The following is a 17410-nucleotide window of genomic DNA, read 5'->3' on the forward strand; positions in this document are numbered from 1 at the left end:
CAATATGCAACCAACCCAATGTAATACAATACAAGTTTCACCGCCTGTGCATACCACGCTGTTGACGAATCTCTCAGGTGTGTTAGAGCGATAATCACACCGCGACATGATTAACAAGCCTACAGCTCAGCAGATTTTAATAACTTACCTTGTTAATAAGAAAAGCAAGATTTATGGATGTCAACTTCTTTATTGTGAATAACACGAAGTTTCGGAGCATATGCTTGCTCCTTCATCAGGTGAAAATCAGGTCACAGTAATGCATTCCACTTCTTAATGCCCATCAAAGATTTAACTTACTTCCAGAGGCTTCTTTAAGAGGCATAAAAACTTGTTAAATAACAAGGCAGTAGGCCTTGTTAATTGGTGACTATTAACTGCCGTGACTCACTCATCAATCAACAAGGGATTAGGTCCCGGGGCGTGCAAATAACAATGATTTACCATCACCCACCAGTTATCTCCCCTTGTGGACATTTCCAAAATTGTAAATCTTTGGAAACATCATCTTTCCAAAATTGGAAATGTCTTGTAAACATGGACTTTTTTTCCAGTGGTGAAGACTATATGGAACGTAAATCTAAGACGACCTGTGTGAGCGGGAACACCATTATTAAGCGCTTGAAAATAACCGGCAGCGTTTCACAAAGCGATCTTAGCACGAATCTCGTATCTCCTATAATTCAACATAGAGTTATGGGAGTCGTAGCGATAAGATCGCTTTGTGAATCAGGGCCCTGGCCTGTATCATAAATTGATAATGCATATTAATAATTGCTTGTTTTCAATTTATCATTATTTAAATTTACATGTATACAAACTATAAAAGTTAAATGACTATGTTGATATATGATTCTCAGATAGTCAACGTGTCTTTTCAGTACTTTGAGACCTCCTTGCCCTGTAATATACGACTGTATGTGCCTAGGTACACTACCGATCAAAGTTTGTAAGAAATTGTTTGACAGCATATCCCAATATTCGACCACTTCTTTCTCCATATTTCTAAGTCGTTTGGGGTTTATTCTGTCCTTTAGTCTCAACACATTCTCAATAGGGTTCAGATCTGGTATGTTTTACATTCTCCATTGTCCTAATACCGTAAATGATTAACGTCATACATTTACCATATAATTCCATAATAACTGAAATTCATGCATAATATTCGTGATGTGTATTGTGCACATCTGTGATTATCTTCGTCAGTGAGTGAGTGAGGTTTTACGCCGCTTTTAGCAATATTCTAGCAACACCAAGGCGGGGGACACCAGAAATGGGCTTCCCGCATTGTACCCATGTGGGGAATCGAACCCGGTCTTCGGCGTGGTGAGCGAACACTTTAACCGCTAGGCTACAGTAAAGCATCACACTGGGCTTCAAGCGTCAAGCTGATACGAAGTAATACAGCTGACATACTGTTGAAACAATCACTAGTTTGTCAAACCCAGAACAGTCCCGATCAATATATTTTAATTATTCGTTACCGTATTTAGAGACTAGACCGGAGAGCGGAAGGTCGCGGGTTCGATCCCCGACCGCGTCATACCAAAAGACGTTAAAATATGGTACTTGTTGGTCCCTGCCTGGCGCTCGGCATTAATGGGTACAACAAGGACTGGTCGGCTCGGAGTCAGTATAATGTGTCTGAGTTGGGTATTCATGCTTCACTGCGGCATGGTATCTCAGTGGGCTAGCACTATAAAACCAGCTTAAGTCTGGGCTAGTACAAGCAGCCGCACATACACATACACACGCATGCACGTCGTCATATGAGCGAAATATTCTCAAGCACGACGTAAACCCAATTTCACCCCACTTCACCTCAATAAGGTTCAGATCTGGGGGGCGGTGGGGTAGCCTAGTGGTTAAAGCGTTCGCTCGTCACGCCGAAGACCTGGGTTCGATTCCCCATATGGGTACAACTTGTGAAGCCCATTTCTGGTGTCCCCCGCCGTGATATTGCTGGAATATTGCTAAAAACGGCGTAACACCATACTCAGACAGTCAGATCTGGGCTGTAGCTGGGCTGTATTGTGAAAGACACACAACTAATATGTTTGAAACCTTATCCTACATCAAACATTCCGTCTTCTTCCAGAAAGATCTTCCCTCTGAAGTCAAACCACCGATCACGCTTGGTATATATTTTGCTTTTATTTTGTTTGTAAAGTATATCTGAAACCTTATCCAACATGATACATGCCGTCTTCATCAGAATCCAGAAAGGTTTCTCCTCTGAACTTCTGTCTGTGTCATGAAAGCATGACAGTTGACTTGATCAGTGATATGTTTGAAATCGAACCCATCCATCATCTTATCCCCATCAGAACAAACATCAAACAATATACAAAATAAGTTACTGATCCTCTCTTCGTCATCTGTGGATGTAACCAGCATGAAGATACAGAATGTCATGGGTGTCGAGAACTGGAATCAACTTCGACGTAATCTGGAGTTGAGTTACACCTGGTTTATATCCTGTGGTAATATTGGACATTGACTCTAAAGTAACGGCGATGTTGACTGTGGTGCCGGTAATGACAACGTTCATGGTGATGGTAATTGTGGTCGTAGTGGTGGTCGTAGTGGTGGTGGTGTCGTTGATGTCGATGTCGGAGGCACATTCTACATTAAGATGAAGCCCTACACATCAGCCTAAGTGCCCCGACGTTTCAGAACACGGAAGTATTGACACCATTAGTTGCAGACAACCAGACAACAACTTATTTGAGACATGAAGCTAATACCTGGGTGAGTGAGTGAGTTTAGTTTTACGCCGCACTCAGCAATATTCCAGCTATATGGCCGCTGTCAGTAAATAATCGAGTCTGGTCCAGACAATCCAGTGATCAACAGCATGAGCATCAGACAGGAGTCCCGGGTTCAATTCCTCACATTTCTGCTGATTGGTTTGGTTTGATTGTTGTTTAACGCCGCACTCAGCAATATTCCAACTATCTGTAAATAATTGAGTCTGGACCAGACAATCCAGTGATCAACAGCATGAGCATCGATCTATGCAAATTGGGGTACGATGACATGTGTCAACCAAGTCAGCGAGCCTGACCACCCGATCCCGTTAGTCGCCTCTTACGACAAGCATGGGTTACTGAAGATCAATTCTAACCCGGATCTTGACGCGTCTAATACCTTGTGTACTTGTGTACCAAGTAGACACTGACCTTCAAATGTCCTGTTCCACATGCGTCGAGTGATGGCCACACCGTCAGATATGGAACCATTAGCTTCCAGTGTTTCGTTGAGGGCTAGCGCATACAATATCACCGCGTCGTGAAACGCACCCACAAAACTGTTCACCTGAAAAAGAGAATTATAGCATCAGTGGGTTTACAAAAAATATGTTCACCGTCAGTTAGGAAAAAACAACTTTGGCAGGAAACGCACCCACAAAACTGTTCACCTGAAATAGTGAGTGAGTGAGTGAGTTTTACGCCGCACTCAGCAATATTTCAGCTACATGGCGGCGGTCTGTAAATAATCGATTCTGGACCAGACAATCCAGTAATCAACATCATGAACATCGATCTATGCAATTGGGAACCGATGACATGTGTCAACCAAGCCAGCGAGCCTGACCACCCGATCCCGTTAGTCGCCTCTTACGACAAGCATGGGTTACTGAAGGCCAATATTCTAACCCGGATCTTCACGGGTTCACCTGAAGTATTAGGTTAGGAACGGCATCGATCTACGTTGAATTTACGATTTACAGCTTCTTAGAACCAGCATATGTTCATTGGGACCCACTCTGCCCCGACATCCGGTAGTCTGTTGCATCATAGTGGGCGCCAAGCTCAACATATCGTATAAAATGATTAAAAACATATTTGAGCGAAGGTTTGGAGACAAATTCATTAACAATTAGGCAAGAGCAGTGTATAATTATATATATAAGGAGCATTTTAAGCGAACTCATGTTTCAACAAATGGAACACATTAAAGTACTATTTTTTCCTTTTTTGTTTCTATCCTTCTCAAATATTTAATCCATGACATAATGCCATAAAAATCACCCAACTGCCAGTAGGTCTGAAACCTTTTCACAATGTGTGTGTCAGATATAGAATGACAGTTAGCTGGGCAAAATAACAATCAAAATAGAATAAGGTATTTTAATCCGATTATCCTGACAAACCCCCAATACTTAATCCCTATATTTTGGAGCGCCTTGGTGTCTGAATGCGTATACTGTTGTCTCTATAAAGAAACGAACTTTTCAAGTCAAACTACAAATATTTTAAAGGTACAAAATCATGTTAACATCCATTAGAAATCTGTGACAAAAGCAGTGTCGATTGTATAATTCCCACTATATTATGAGTCCCTGTGTGTGCGTTTCAATCTCTATCAAAATAGTGGTAATACCAGGTGTTTGCGAGAATGATGAGCGTATTGTGCCCCACCGTTAGCTCCCAGCCCAATCTGGTCCAATAAAGAAGTTGTGTATCCCTAAAAAAATGTTCCTCGTCATCATACCGTATTCTACATGCAACTTGGGGCGGTGGGGTAGCCTAGAGGTTAAAGCGTTCGATCGTCAGGCTGAAGACCGGTGTTCGATTCCCCGCATGGGCACAATGTGGGAAGCCCTTTTCTGGTTTCCCCCGCCGTGAAATTGCTGGAATATTGCTAAAAGCGGCGTAAAACTAAACTCACTCACTCACTCTAAATGCCCCTAAAAGATCGTGCGAAGATGGCGAACTTAGCGGAATTTTTTTCAAGAACAAAATTAATTTTTACACTTGGCACTGGGGTTTGAAGATTGAGTATTTATAAAATTTAACAACATGCCCAAGTAAATCTCTTTATTTGTAATTTACACGAAGCTGCAACATAGCATCTTGGCCTGGAACTGACAGAACTGTACATGTAATGCAATGCTATCATCAGAAATCATTATGGAAAGAACAAAATGAACAACCACTTTGAAAATGTGTTTCCAGTCAAGAGTTCACACACAGTAAACCGCATGTATCCCAATTCCATTCACAGTAAGAAGAACATGTTCTGTAAACTGACCTAAAAACATTCCTATATTTTTTTCTGTCAAAGGTAGACATATTTGAAGATTACAGGCCTAAACAGGACGCCTATAATCCTACATTAACAGAATAACCCATGGCGTCTACGAATCAGTGGATGTAATTGGACATTAAAAGAGCTTTCTGTCCATATCCCGTTGAACCTCGAGCACGCGTTGTAAGGAGTTGCCGGGAGAATCTAATCTCACTTTCAAGCCACCTTTGAAGGATGACATTAGAGTTTTATTTTTAGAGCATACCCCGAAAACCTTGGAAAATTTTATAATTAATCTCATGGACTTTACGTGTGTTTTTTTCTAATCAGAATACTTTGGACTTGTATGTTACAACAATTTCCTTGTGTCTAAGTCTTGTGTTAATCTCGATGGCAGGGCCGTGTGGTAGTTCGCAAATACAGCCATTATTTATACTTCGTACTGTCACTTTGCTCATTTCATTCAGTGATTGTGAAAGATTTGATATATTGGTTCACGATTTGACAGAATGTTTTTAATTACTTTAAAGTCTCTCGAAGCTGAAGTGCTGTTCAGGACACTTGGGCAGAATACTTACAGATACAATGGGCACGGATCTTATGCTGGCAGAATTAGATATGTTGGCTCTCATTTGTGATTTATCTTTCCCACCCTGGTGAAGATTTTTGTTTGTTTGTTTAAAGTCCCAGTCAGCGGTATTCCAGCTATGTGGAAGGCGGTTTCTAAATAATCGAGGGCTTTACCTGACAATCCAGTGATCAACAGCAATTTATCAAGAACAATGCCTATGGACTGTCACATTACATCAATATTACGGCCGGTGACCCCAGGAATTGGCGTCACATATCTACCGTTGTGGGGAAACGACCCCTACAGTTTGCGCGACGTTAGGAACAGGGCAAACCATCAGCCCCCACCCACACATACATACACAAACACACACACCACACACATAACACACACACATACAAACAAAAACACAATGAAAATGAATGAATGAATGAATAAATGAATAAATGAATGAATGAATAAATAAATAAATAAATAAATAAATAAATAAATAAATAAATAAATAAATAAATAAATAAATAAATAAATAAATAAATAAATAAATAAATAAATAAATAAATAAATAAATAAATAAATAAATAAATAAATAAATAAATAAATAAATAAATAAATAAAAAAATAAGCCCACAAACCGGGAACACCAGGTCGGATCATCTCATCCAAGTCAGCCAGTCACCTCTAACAAAACAATGAAGTACTGGGGACCTGTTCTATCATTCTATAATCGCTTTGATCTTTTGTTTTCCGTCAAAAGGTCAACATGACATGGCAACCTAAACAAGACGCATCTCAAGTCCATTCAAAGTACAATAAACTCATGCCACGTGTAGAGAATTTTTAAAAAACAAAAAACAGTCATTTATATATATTTTTTGTCAAAGTTGATATATTTGAAGACTACAGGCCCAACAGGATGCCTATAATCCTACATTAACAGAATAACCCGTGGCGCCTCAGAATAAGGCGATCCAACGGAACATTAAAAGAGCTTTCAGTCCATATCCTGTTGAACTTCTGTTAGGCGCTCTAAGGAGTTGCCGGCAGAATGTATTCCCATTTTCAAGCCACCTTTGAAAGATTACATTAATGTTTTATTTAAGGGCACATTGCTCCGAGAACATACGTGATTTCATTGCTAGTCTCATGGAATTTTAATTCCGGCTTACGTAGACTTCCCAAGATGACTTTGGACCTATTGACAATGTTTCTTTTGTTTAAGCGTTATTGGTTCAAAATAATGTGTGTTCTTAATAAAGGTGTGTACTTACACACAATGTGTTATTAGTCCTGTCAATGAATCGGTGTACTTTACAAACCAAGCTGTCTGTGAGGCGCTAGAAGGTCATATGACCATCTCATCCCACCGGGTACCCATTCACTGCTGAGTAAACAGAACCAATTTTAAACAAAGTCACTTGCCTAAGTTGAGACCACATATGTCACCCATGCTTCGTTGTGGATCAGGACTGAAGTTCCAAAAACTCGAAGGAAACTGCCAAACACCGACGTTGCTTACCTTCAAATGATTTTTGAACTGTGCTTCTCGCAAATGACCACCTACCTCCAGATAAACAATTCCCATTACCTTTGTTGACAAGGACGTTGACAAGGACGAGTGATGCTAAGCATAACTATTACGTTTGTCGCTTTTTAACCACTAAGATTACTCGAGAATGACGTATAGTCTGTCTAACAATACTTATTTGTGTCTTGTTTTGATTAATCTTATATACGTAAACTCGTCAGGGTTGGTGATATTTAGCTTCAAACATCCTTCTATTACGCTCCGTAATGTCACTTTTCTCATTCAACTCGGAGATTCTGAAAGGTTTGATAAATCATGTTCGGATAAATATATTAATTACGTGAGCCGATGTCTGAGATGACATACGGCACGACTGTATCTAACAACAACAAAATACCCATTTAATTTGTTTTCGATATTCTGGCTGAATCAGCTGCAACGACAGCTTCATGCCGTTGCTGAAAACGACTACACGAACTCATAGTTGATTGTATGTGTGTTGCTATTAAATTATGTTACTCTGATGTCAGTTGTTGTTACTAAATTGGGTTACGTGTTTACATATACACATATATTCATATTAAACGTGCCAGAAATTAGTTGCTCTGATATAAGGTAGTCTGTGTCTGTATGTGTTCGCTTACCAATACACCCGTGAAGGTCCGGGTTAGAATATTGATCTTCAGTACTGAGTGAGTGAGTTTAGCTTTACGCCGCTTTTAGCAATATTCCAGCAATATCTCGGCGGGGCACACCCGAAATGGGTTTCACACATTGTACCCATATGGGAAATCGAACCCGGGCCTTCGGCGTGACAATCGAACGCTTAACCACTAGGCTACCCAACCGCCCCTGATGTTCAGTAACCCATGCTTGTCGTAAGAGGCGACCTACAGGATCGGGTGGTCAGGCTCGCTGACTTGGTTGACACATGCCATCGGTTCCCAGTTGCACAGATCGATGCTCATGCTGTTGGTCACTGGATTGTCAGGTCCAGACTCAATTATTTACAGATCTCCGCCATATAGCTGAAATATTGCTGAGTGCGGCGTAAACCTAAACTCACTCACTCACTCACTCGCGTACCAACAAATGGAATAATTCAGTAGCTGTTACAACAGTATTATGTTACTGTTTAGATAATAATCATAACAATAATGACCATCAATAAAGCGCCTGTGAGGCGCTAGAAGGTTAACAGTCATATGACTTATACCACCGGGTACCCATTCACTGCTGGGTGGAACAGAGGCAATTCATGAACAAACTCACTTGCCTGACGTTATTTCCATACACCACACGCTAGTTGCTACTGCTAATGTATGTGTATGCATGCATGCATTTTTACTGTTTGATTTCGTTCTTGTCCGCCCACCAAGTAATTACTACTGCAGATGATTACTTGTTACTGTGTGTTGCTATTAAATACTTACAAAATGTGTTTCTTATCCTAATTTCCGCCAATCCGCTATGCCATTTTAATACAGTCTGTGACTCTTATCCTTCGATAAATGCGGAAAGAACACAGAGCAATCCCGAACAAACAAGAACTGTACACATCGCAAACGAGCTGCGTAATGGCTGGATTTCTTGCAAATACATGTCATACCACATATCATTACACTGAAGCAAACCTATCCATCAGGTTTATATATATACATATATAGATATAGATATATATATAGATATATGTGGTCTATTTCCAGAAAACCGGCTGTAGTATTTTCCAAATTTAACATAAACTTTTATAAATCATACATAAAAATATGTATATATCGTGGATCAAAAATGGTAATTTTGCAAACACTCACTCACTTACTCACACTCCGCTCGCACTCACTGACATCATACCCAAACAATTGCTGTGTTTTTTTAAAAATACACACAAGAAAATAAAGCTGTTACCTCTTCCTCCCCATAAGTGAAATTCTTGTACATTAGGCTAGCTCTTCTTTTCACCTCCTCGGAAAAGTTGTGATACTCAGGGCTGTCTGGTTTCCTGAGAGTCACCGTCATGACGGCTTCAAACGCCTTCTTCGCCTTGACGTTCCGCTCCTCCGTGTCGTCTTCACGATACCAGGGGCGGGAACTCTGGTTCTTGCTGCAAAGACAGAAGGCACGACAGGTGTAACGGATGTAGTACTCTCGACGGTTTCCACGAAGGATGCTCGTGTACGGAAACTACCGAAGGATCTGTTGCTATGAACTAACACAGTATAGCTTGCGTGGAAACGATAATGACATTGACGCGTAGAGGTTGCTGTGAGATTCCGCACCCGTGAAGTTTGGTTGTTAATTCCACAGATGTAATGTAACAGCTGGCGCATGTTAAAATTCCAAGATGTTTCTTAGATTATTTTTTAAAGATTCATTGTTGTGGAGAAAATGTCTTTGCAATACAACTTACAGTTATTACATAACTGAACGAAATGAGTTCTTCTCCGCCCTCATTGACAAACTGGATGTTGACAGCTATGTTCAAATTGAACTTTTGGATGAAAATGAGATGATTGCACTATTTTGGAGTTCGGCTCAAAAGTACCTGGAATTGTTAGCCAGACCACTTGGGAAAGTGTATCATTATTGTTCTGTAAATATGTATTTCATCTGAAAAATGTATTAGACCATCCTCTCTTCTCATCTACTGTGCAGCAATAGCTGTCAATTGTGTACATAATGTGATATCGATTATTTACTTATAGTGTACATAATGTGATATCGATTATTTACTTATAGTGTACATACTGTGATATCGATTATTTACTTATAGTGTACATACTGTGATATCGATTATTTACATACTGTGATATCGATTATTTGCTTATAGTGTACATACTGTGATATCGATTATTTACTTATAGTGTACATACTGTGATATCGATTATTTACTTATAGTGTACATACTGTGATATCGATTATTTACTTATAGTGTACATACTGTGATATCGATTATTTACTTATAGTGTACATTTACTTATAGTGTACATACTGTGATATCGATTATTTACTTATACTTATATGTACATATTAACATCATGTATTTGCTCTGAGTAACATCAGGCATATTGTAAATCTCGGATGTAGATTCTGGAGAAAATAAAGAAATGCATTCATTCATTCATTCATCCATTCAATCATTTCATTCATTCATTCATTCAATTATAAGAGTACGTGGTAACTCTGCCGTTAAATGTTAATGTCAGTTTTGCTATCATTTATAACCATGATTATAATAAATATCACTTCAAAAACTACATTGAACTTTCTTTAATTTAATTGGCTCTTTCAAAATGTGCAATGTCCAAAATAGAAGATAGGAATGTTTTTTGGTGTATATATGGACTATGGCTAATTTGCGTCTTGTTTAAAGCCTGTCTCAGCAATATTCAAGCATAACTCGGGTGGTGGGGTAGCCTAATGGTTAAAGCGTTGGCTCGTCACGCCGACGACCCGGGTTCGAATCCCCACATGGGGTGTGAAGCCCATTTCTGGTGTCCCCCGCCGTGATGTTGCTAGAATATTGCTAAAAGCGGCGTAAAACCAAACTCAGTCAGTGAGTCAAGCATAACTAGGACGGCCAACACATGAGTGAGTCTACTGTCCAGTGATAGACAGAATGAACATCGAATTACAAAACTGGAAACGATGTCATACATCAAACAATTAACAAAAACCAAGCCAGTGAAGCCACACAGTCCGGTGTCTGGAACCAGGGTAATAAGTCATGGATGTTGTATTTGTTTGTTTGTTTGTTTATATGGTTGGTTATTGTTTTACGCCGCACTCAGCAATATTCCAGCTACATGACGGCAGTCTGTAAATAATTGAGCCTGGACACGACAATCCAGTGATCAACAGCATGAGCATCGATCTACGCACTTGGGATATGATGGCATGTGTCAGTCAAGTCAGCGAGCCTCATCCCGTTAGAAACAGATGCATGAATGGAAAATAAAATGTTGGATACAAAATGTGTTCTATCGGCGAGAGGTCGCTTTAGATTGGTTTACATAACTTTTAGCAATATTTCAGTAATATCCCTCTCGGCCTGTTCAGGAGAGCGCTAGTTCCGCTTCCTTGGGCAGCAGTGGTGGTTGTAATATTGCGGGCTTTACATGCTGCACGTGCATTTCACCGGGTTAAACTTGAAGATTGTGTTATGAAGGAATGAATGAATGAGATCGGTTTTACGCAGCTTTTAGCAATATTCCAGCAATATCACGGCGGGGGACAAAAGAAATAGGCTTCACACATTGTGCCCATGTCGGGAATCAAACCGGGTCTTCAGCGTGACGAGAGAACGCTGTAACCATTAGACTACCCGGCCGCTCCAAAGGGAGCTAAGAAAATGTTTAATTTCGGGCTTCAGACAATTTTGGCTTGCCAAATTTAGATGCTGATTCGATTACATGGATTAATGTATCCTCAAAGGTCTCTGTTGGAGGTCCCCACATGGGTACAATGTGTGAAGCCCATTTCCGGTGTCCCCCGCCGTGATATTGCTGGAATATTGCTGATAGCGACGTAAAACCATACTCACTCACTCACTCACTCTGGAGGAGGAGGTGTGTACACGTTATGAGTTTATACTGTCTAGCTGCTCGGTAAATTTGTTTTGAACACTGTATAACAAGGACCAATCAGATATCCAGACAAGCTGATCAGGGTGAATGGTTGAGCGGTTGACTGAATGAGTAAAAGTGAGTGAGTGAGTGAGTGAGGTGTTATGCCACTTTCAGCAATTCCACCAATATCACTCCGATTAAAGTAAACTAAGACTAAAATAAAAAAATAAAAAATGAAAGAACACAGGTTTATTTATATTGCGTAAGTGAGTTTAATCTTCGCCCCTTTGAGCGAGTGAATATGGTGTTATGCCGCTTTTAGCAAAATTCAAGCAATATCACAGCGGGGGACACCAGAAATGGATTTCACACCTTGTACCCATGTGGGGAATCGAACCCGGGCCTTCGGCGTGACGAGCCAACGCTTTAACCAATAGGCTACCCAGCCACCAATCGTCAGAATGAGGATGCTGGACAGTTGTGCCTCCACTCCAATCATCATACAGAGTTTCAGCTGTCGCAGCACGAGGTGATTCAAATGGAAAGACTCACAGACCCGAAAGAGTATCTATCTGGTTAAAGTACCACTTAGTAACCGCCTCCGTGGTGTAGTGGTTAGAGCGTCCGCCCGGAGAGCGAAAGGTCGCGGGTTCGATCCCCGACCGCGTCATACCAAAAGACGTTAAAATATGGTACTTGTTGGTCCCTACCTGGCGCTCGGCATTAATGGGTACAACAAGGACTGGTCGGCTCGGAGTCAGTATAATGTGTCTGAGTGGGGTATTCATGCTTCACTGCGGCATGGTATCTCAGTGGGCTGGCACTATAAAACCAGCTTAAGTCTGGGCTAGTACAAGCAGCCGCACATACACATACACACGCATGCACGTCGTCATATGAGCGAAATATTCTCAAGCACGACGTTAAACCCAATTTCACCTCACCTCACCAATTAGTAAACCCGTGAAGGTCCAGGTTAGAATATTGATCTTCAGTAACCCATGCTTGTCGTAAGAGGCGACTAAGCGGGATCGGGTGGTCAGGCTCGCTGTCTTGGTTGACACATGTCATCGGTTACCAGTTGCGCGCTGTTCGATGCTCATGCTGTTGATCACTGGATTGTCTGGTCCAGACTCGATTATTTACAGACCGACGCCATATAGCTGGAATATTGCTGAGTGCGGCGTAAAACTAAACTCACTCACTCACCAATTAGTAAGTAATGAAGATATCATTCTTAGGTGTTTACTTGCTTTAAGGGCAAGTGAGTGATAGTGAGTGATTATGGTTTTACGCCTCTTTTAGCAACATTCCAGCAATATCACGGCGGGGGACACCAGAAATGGGCTTCACACATAGTACCCGTGTGGGAAATCAAACCCGGGTCTTCGGCGTGACGAGCGAACGCTTTAACCACTGGGCTACCCCTACGCCTCGAGTTTGGAGATGGAGGTCATGCTCACGTGAGTACGTGATTTGAGGTTAACGCCGCATTGAACAGTACTTCACGTCGTGTCTGTTTTATGGAGGAGGAAATCCCGGTGTTACGCCTGTCTTAGCTACCCCTCCGTGAAACCTTCGATCGCGGTTGCTGATAACAAGAAACAAATTATTGATTGCTACGAACAATCATGGGATTCTGGTATGCCCCAGTTATTTAAATCTACACAACGTTTCTTCCTCTTTAAGAGAATCAAGCTGGGGATTATTCATTATCGCAGAGAGATCGCTAGCGCGAACAATGCATTAACCAACATGGAATAAATAAGCCAGGAATGGTCGATGAGGTTCTGCTGACAGAATTATGAAAAATTCGCAATTACTAGCTGGGGATCGTTACAAATCCACGTGAAGATCTTACTGATACGTCGATCAATATATACAAGCATACGATCACCCTCAGCTCGCTGAGAATTGGGGGTGGGTGTGGGGGTGGGTAGTTCGCACCAGTGGCTTCATTTTAAAAAAAGGTTTAATTTCTCCCCCCTTGAAGATATCACTGTTTGATAAATCTACAATGTTATTATGCATTGTGTAATAACATCGCGTACTGCCGGAACTATTTGCACTCGGTCACATGACCAAAGTAACGTGATCAAAACAAAATGTCGGCTGTCATTTCACAACACATCTCGACGTCGCGATATTCAACTGTATTTTGCTAGGTTACTTGCAATAGCATTTATACCAAAACAATAATATATTGGTTGAAGTCTTTTGGTCCCTTTTTCATACCCCTTGTTTATTTAAAAAATCAAATTAAATAGACTAATATTGACAATCATAAACGAAATGTATTCATACGCGTGACTCTCTTGTGACGGCGTAATGCACTCGTTCTGTAAGTTGAGTTCTGAGATATTATTTTGCTAATGTTGGGTGAGTTATGAATAAAATTAAATAAATGCTCGTGAATTGTACTGGTATCAAACCATTCACTTGTTTCATAAATATGGTATTACACAGGACATCGTTTAGTATTCTGTATGTATTTAATGTAGTCAAGGGCAATATATGAAAACACATACAGATTGTGTCACGTACTTTCAGATCGTAGTAACCTGTGAAGGTCCGGGTTAGAATATGCTGGTTTTAAGAAGCTGTAAATCGTAAATTCAACGTAGATCGATGCCGTTCCTAACCTAATTCCTTCCTTCAGGTGAACCCGTAAAGATCTGGGTTAGAATATTGGCCTTCAGTAACCCATGCTTGTCGTAAAAGGCGACTAACGGTATCGGATGGTCTGGCTCGCTGATTTGGCTGACACATGTCATCGGTTCCTAATTGTGTAGATCGATGCTCATGCAGTCGATCACTTTATTGCCTGGTTCATACTGGAATCGCTATTTTTGGTTTGTTTTACAATGGGAATGCACATTAAGTGAAACACCGAGAACAAGTGGGGTTGGTCTAAGTTAACGATCATTACGTACCGCACGTGCATTTGTTTCACTGTTCCAACTACTGCGCTTACCCCTTGTAATACAAACCAGTAATAGAGATTTGAAACTATGATCGTTTCTTAAAAAACTTTTATCCTAAGATGAATAAAATTCTGAGATTTAAATGTTCAATTGGCAAGGTAAAATTATGAGGATTCGCAATATTAATTTCACTTTACTTGGTTTACCTTTTGGTTTAAAGTGAAATTCATCGGTACATGTTCACTGCAAACAGACTATAGTGCGTGTGGCTCAAAAGCGGACCGATGAATTGCAATCTAACTAAAAAACTAATAAACATATAATACTCAATGAAACGCTGATCATAAGCAAAATATCAGTGATTTGAATCTGTGATTTGTTTGCAGAATTTATGTCCTAAAATTAAAAAAGTTGTTTAACAAACTATCATTAAAATATTGACAGGTGTTAGAGAAGCATGTGCACAAGTGCCGACAACGTTATTGATTCATTAACCTGTGCTGTGCCGTCTCCATCCTTTCTCGCACACCTGGCTGTCCCTCTCTCTGCACTCCTCCCTCGTAACAAATAGTGAACTGTGTCGATATTTTAATGATAGTTTGTTAAACAACTTTTTTATTTTTAGGACATATATTCTACAAACACCTCTCAGAGTTGGTCTGACGTTTTCATTATGATCAGTGTTTCATTGAGTATTTTATGTTTATGAGTTTTCGAGTTAGATTGCAATTCATCGGTCCGCTTTTGAGCCAAACGGACTATATAGGTAATTGTTCCTTCTTAATAGGGGCGGTGTGGTAGCCAAGTGGTTAAAGCGTTCGCTCGTCGCGCCGAAGGCCCGAGTTTGATTCCCCACATAGATACAATGTGTGAAGCCTATTTCTTTTGTACCCCGCCGTGATATTGCTGGAATATTGCTAAAAGCTGCGTAAAACCGAACTCATTTAGTCATTCCTTCATAACACAAGCTTTACGTTTTGCCCGGTGAAATGCACGTGCAGCATGTAAAGCACGCAATATTACAACCACCACTGCTGCCCAAGGAAGCGGAACTAGCGCTCTCCGGAAATGGCCGAGAGGGCCCGAGTGGCAGTCGCTAAACATCGTTTATTTAGTGGCTGAGCGAGATATGAAGCATCAAAAGGCAGCGCTGAAGGATATACTTACACTCCGTTTGGCTAAAAAGCGGACCGATGAAGTGCAATCTAACTCTGTGATTTATTTGCAGAATATATGTACTAAAATTAAAAAACTTGTTTAACAAACTATCATTAAAATGTTGACACAGTTCACTATTTGGTACGAGGGAGGAGAGCAGAGAAAGGGACAGCCAGAGAAGCACATGCACAAGCCGATTAAGCTATTGATTCATTAATCTGTGCTGTGCCGTCTCCATCCTTTCTCGCACACCTGGCTGTCCCTCTCTCTGCACTCCTCCCTCGTAACAAATAGTGAACTGTGTCAATATTTTAAAGATAGATTGTTAAACAACTTTTTTATTTTTAGGACATAAATTCTGCAAAAGCTTCACAGAGTTAGTCTGATGTTTTGATTATGATCAGCGTTTCATTGAGTATTTTATGTTTATTAGTTTTCGAGTTAGATTGCAATTCATCGGTCCGCTTTTGAGCCAAACGGACTATACAATGGCACGGTGCGTGAGGTAACTAAGAGTGGAGGTGTGATGATAAAGCGATGATGGTCGCTGATGAATAATTGGGTCTGTTGGTCGGGTTTAATGCCACCGTAAGATGAGCTCTTGTAAGGGACGGCAGTTTGGTTAGTGCAGTCATTAGACGGATCCGGATTGTGGAAAATGATCAAGGCTTCGGGGAGAATATCTTTTGATTCCCTTCCAAACCATTACATAATATCTGTAGATTAGGTGCCTGGCTCTGAGGGTGTGGGTTCGAATCCCGGGTGGGACTCAACCAAACGAAAGTACTAGAATCTGTACTTTACTGAGAAAGTGTAATCCCAAATATAACATGAGTAGTAGTAGTAGTAGTAGTAGTAGTAGTGGTGGTAGTAGTAGTGGTAGTAGTGGTGGTGGTGGTGTAGTGGTAGTGGTAGTGGTAGTGGTAGTGGTAGTGGTAGTAGTAGTACTGATAGTAGGTAGTAGTAGTAGTAGTAGTGGTGGTGGTGTAGTGGTAGTAGTAGTAGCAGTAGTAGTAGTAGTAGTAGTAGTGGTAGTGGTAGTAGTAGTAGTAGTAGTAGTAGTAGTAGTAGTAGTAGTAGTGGTAGTAGTAGTATTGGTAGTAGTAGTAGTGGTAGTAGTAGGTGGTAGTGGTAGTAGTAGTGGTAGTGAGTGGTAGTAGTAGTAGTGGTAAGTAGTGGTAGTGGTAGTAGTAGTAGTAGTAGTAGTGGTAGTAGTAGTAGTATTGGTAGTAGTAGTAGTAGTATTGGTGGTAGTAGTAGTAGTAGTAGTGGTAGTGGTAGTGAGTAGTAGTAGTAGTGGTAGTAGTAGTAGTAGTAGTAGTGGTAGTAGTAGTAGTAGTAGTAGTAGTAGTAGTAGTAGTAGTAGTAAGTAGTAGTGGTAGTGGTGGTAGTGGTAGTGGTAGTAGTAGTAGTAGTGGTAGTAGTAGTAGTAGTAGTAGTAGTAGTAGTAGTAGTAGTAGTAGTAGTAGTAGTAGTAGTAGTAGTAGTAGTAGTTGTGGTAGTAGTAGTAGTAGTAGTGGTAGTAGTGGTAGTAGTAGTAGTAGTAGTAGTAGTAGTAGTGGTAGTAGTAGTAGTAGTAGTGGTAGTAGTAGTAGTAGTAGTAGTAGTAGTAGTAGTAGTAGCAGCAGCAGCA

General features: G+C 40.6%; 1 protein-coding gene across 1 annotated transcript in view; it reads right to left on the reverse strand.

The window, feature by feature from the left end:
- The window catches only part of LOC124265512 (atrial natriuretic peptide receptor 1-like), a 255099-nt gene that overhangs the window by 39174 nt on the left and 198515 nt on the right, over window positions 1–17410 (reverse strand). Inside the window, exons 3-4 of the mRNA XM_046700296.1 lie at window positions 9036–9231; window positions 3183–3318 (exon numbers count right to left, since the gene is read on the reverse strand). Coding sequence (XP_046556252.1) covers window positions 3183–3318; window positions 9036–9231 — 332 coding nt within the window. The remainder of the gene's footprint in view (window positions 1–3182; window positions 3319–9035; window positions 9232–17410) is intronic.

This window comes from Haliotis rubra, unplaced genomic scaffold (genome assembly GCF_003918875.1).
Source record: "Haliotis rubra isolate DU_JTF1 unplaced genomic scaffold, ASM391887v1 Scf980, whole genome shotgun sequence".
Taxonomy (NCBI): Eukaryota; Metazoa; Mollusca; class Gastropoda; order Lepetellida; family Haliotidae; genus Haliotis; species Haliotis rubra.